This window comes from Sinocyclocheilus grahami, unplaced genomic scaffold (assembly GCF_001515645.1).
Source record: "Sinocyclocheilus grahami isolate Dianchi unplaced genomic scaffold, SAMN03320097.WGS_v1.1 scaffold3094.1, whole genome shotgun sequence".
In the NCBI taxonomy this organism is placed as follows: Eukaryota; Metazoa; Chordata; class Actinopteri; order Cypriniformes; family Cyprinidae; genus Sinocyclocheilus; species Sinocyclocheilus grahami.
Genome location: NW_015508261.1, coordinates 3,399 through 6,833, shown reverse-complemented (window position 1 = coordinate 6,833; position 3,435 = coordinate 3,399). Strand labels below are relative to the sequence as shown.

At 37.6% G+C, this 3,435-nt stretch overlaps 1 protein-coding gene across 1 annotated transcript in view; it reads left to right on the top strand.

Moving 5' to 3' along the window:
- Nucleotides 1–2,813, top strand: part of LOC107575995 (XK-related protein 7-like) — a 21,388-nt gene extending 18,575 nt beyond the window's left edge. Inside the window, exon 3 of the mRNA XM_016262285.1 lies at nt 1,027–2,813. Within this exon, the coding sequence (XP_016117771.1) occupies nt 1,027–1,994 (968 nt within the window). The 3' untranslated portion in view covers nt 1,995–2,813. The remainder of the gene's footprint in view (nt 1–1,026) is intronic.
- Nucleotides 2,814–3,435: the final 622 nt, after the last annotated feature.

Here is a 3,435-nt window from a genome sequence, read left to right as displayed (position 1 = left end):
CTGGGCTTCCATACCACCTCAGCAGTGCCACAAACTGATCACCTCCATGCCACGCCGAATTGAGGCAGTAATTAAAGCAAAAGGAGCCCCTAACAAGTATTGAGTACATGTACAGTAAATGAACACTTTCCAGAAGGCCAACAATTCACTTCACATACTTATGAAGTATTCTTTACTGAATTACTGAAATAAATGAACTTTTCCACGACATTCTAATTTATTGAGATGCACCTGTATATATATATATATATATATATATATATATATATATTGTCCACATAATATTTTAATTCAATTTGGCTAGTACAATGAAAATATGAAAGATTTATTGTAAAACAACAACAACAACAACAAGAATAATAATAATAATTCAAAAACTTTTTATATAATAATAATAATTATTATTATTATTATAAAATTATTTTATTTGATTATTTGATTATTTACATTTATATTTATTATTTTATAGACCATGCCGTGTTAACCAATAGTCAAGTAGCTACTTAAGGCATACCTCTCAAGATATAACATTTACATAAAAATTACAGTACTCAAATAAATGGTCATTTAGAATATTGCCTCATTAGATTATGTTAAAAGGTATCTAATGTTACCATAACATTACCAAAACATACACTCTAAAATTAATATAAAATAAATATTGTCCACATAATATTTCAATTAGTTTTGGCTTTAGTACAGTGAAAATATAAAAGCTTTCTAAAAAATAATAATAATTCAAAATATTTTACAAAAAAATTTAATAAGCCTAAATAAATCTATTTCAATGTATTATTTTAATATAATTAATTATATTTATATTTTTTATTTTATAGACCATACAGTGTTAACCAATAGCCAAGTAGTTACTTAGATGTCCTCCCTAATACACTGAAATACCATTTAACTATCCAAAAATCTAATTTGTACTTATTAAGGCAGTCTAATTAAAATGAATTAATGCACCATGTAAAGTGACCCATTTTCTCTCTGTCACTCTTTCTCATTGTGCTTCATTTGATCCAGGTCTGTCTGCTTCAGCCTCGCTAGTGTCTCTGGGCTGGATAATGGCGTCTTATCAGAAGGCATTACGGGACTCTCGTGATGACAAGCTCCCCATGTCATATAAAGCAGTGGTGGTGCACATGCTGTGGCACCTGTTCACAGTGGGAGCCCGCACCATGGCCTTCGCCCTCTTTGTTTCCATTTTCCAGCTCTACTTCGGCATTTTCATCATGGCCCACTGGTGCGCCATGACCTTCTGGATCATCCAAGGTGAGACGGACTTCTGCATGTCCAAGTGGGAGGAGATCATCTACAACATGATGGTGGGCATCGTGTACATATTCTGCTGGTTCAGCGTCCGTGAGGGCCCCACACGGTGCCATCTGCTGCTTTACAGCCTCATAATCCTGGGCGAAAATGTGGCCCTCACTGCCGTGTGGTATATATACCGCAACCCACGCACTTCAGACTTTTACGCTGTGGTGGTGGTGTGCGTGGTGGCCTGCAGCTATGCCCTGGGCACATTTTTTATGTTTGTCTACTACTGCCTGTTGCACCCTGATGGCCCTGTGTCTGGGGCCTATATTGGATGTTGCGACGTCCAAGTGGGTGCTGTTTCAGATCCTTGTGTCTCGTCGCCCACCTCCGCTCCTCCTCCTCTGGATGTGGTGAGCAGCCCGCCGCGGACTCTGCAGAGGACTAAAGGAGGAGAGTCAGTACCAGGAGGAGATGTCGGAGAAGTGTTTAAGATGCGGACCCTTAAGGCCTCGCGAACCGCTGCGCCTCGCCTCACCCCAAGGACAGAGGGGCCGGTAATTCGCATCGACCTTCCCAGGAAGCAGTACCCAGCCTGGGACGCCCACTTCATTGATCGCAGGCTGCGAAAGACCATTTTGGTACTGGAAGCCGCAGCTCCGGTCACACCAAGGATCCAGTACCGGTGTCTAGGCACACCGAAGGAAGTGATGGAATACGAGACGACAGTCTGAGACGTTTTACCTTCTCCAAATAAAAGATGTAATGTGTTAGTGAGCAGAAAAGTCAGTTCTGTCCAGCTTTATTTGGTGAAGAAGAAGAGTTTGTCAGATCTCCACACGGCCCCTTAATGACTCTTGTCATCTGTGGAAGCACATGAGACACTAGTGTCTAGAAAAGAGCCACCCTGTGGTGACATTAGACATTACTACAGGTTATTGGGTTAGGAGGTTAGGCAGGGGTCTGACCAAATTAATGAAAGAAAGCAGTGAGGCCACAGTAAATCTATAATGAGCAAAACAACATATCAGTACATTAACAGCAATGGTGTTTAAACACCGTTTCAAACCATTCTAGGTGTTTTTAAATATTTTGTGGCAGCTGCTGTATTCAACAAATACTGAATCCATTTGGTCATAATTCAGTGGGTATTGAGGTTGCAGTCGGTACAAGTAAAATGTGTGAGTTGTCTCATTAAAGGCCTTAACACTTTCTTACATTTGGCTATTCAGCATCTGAAAGGTGCATTTCACCCCGTTTAAAACATTAATGAATAAATAAAAACGGTTTGTGTGCTAGATAATTGAAGGTTTGAGCTTCTGGTAACATAGGCATTTTATTAAGCACAGAATACTGTATGTTGCCTTCAATAACAGGGATCAGACTTTGCAAGAAACATTCTTTATGTTAAAAAAAAACTGTTTACAGTTATCTAGGTCTCTTTTCAGGACATTTCCGCTCACCTTTCAAGTGAAAAATTGCATATCACTGAAAAATTTGGGATTTCTTTTTTAAATGTTCTCAAAGGACATTTGTGTCATAATGGAAATAATGGGTCTGATGCTGAAAAAGGGCTGAGTGCACCTTTAAAGAGGATTGAATGAATGTTCATCTCAAGAACAAAGAACCCTGATCAATCCGATTTATTATATCCCTGTAATAGGAACGTATGGTTATATCGCAGTATTTCAAACATGTCTAAGCTAACAAAGATTATGAGTTCACATTTTAAAGTACTTGTATGACAGCTGAAGGGAAAGAAAAAATCCTATGGCATATGTTCACATGTTTCAAAATAGTTCTCTTTTTAGGATTCATGAAAAGTTATCAGCATTATGAGTATACCATTTTAAGTCATTTACATAATTTGGTGCAATAATACACTTATAAATGTTTGGATAGTGAAAATGTTGATGGATATGAACAAATCCATACAGTATCTTCAGTATCTTTATCTATTACTTTTACATTTTATTTAAAATTTAAATTAAGATAATGATACATTTGGCCATCAATACCAACTACATATCATCTACCAACTGTTTTTTTCTATCTTTCTTTCTTTCTTGACCCTGTTGTGTACAAATGACTAAGAACATAGTATTTTGCATTGACTGACTATTGGGCTGTTAAATAGAGAGAAGATGAATAATCTTGGGTTTGTGATGTGTTTAC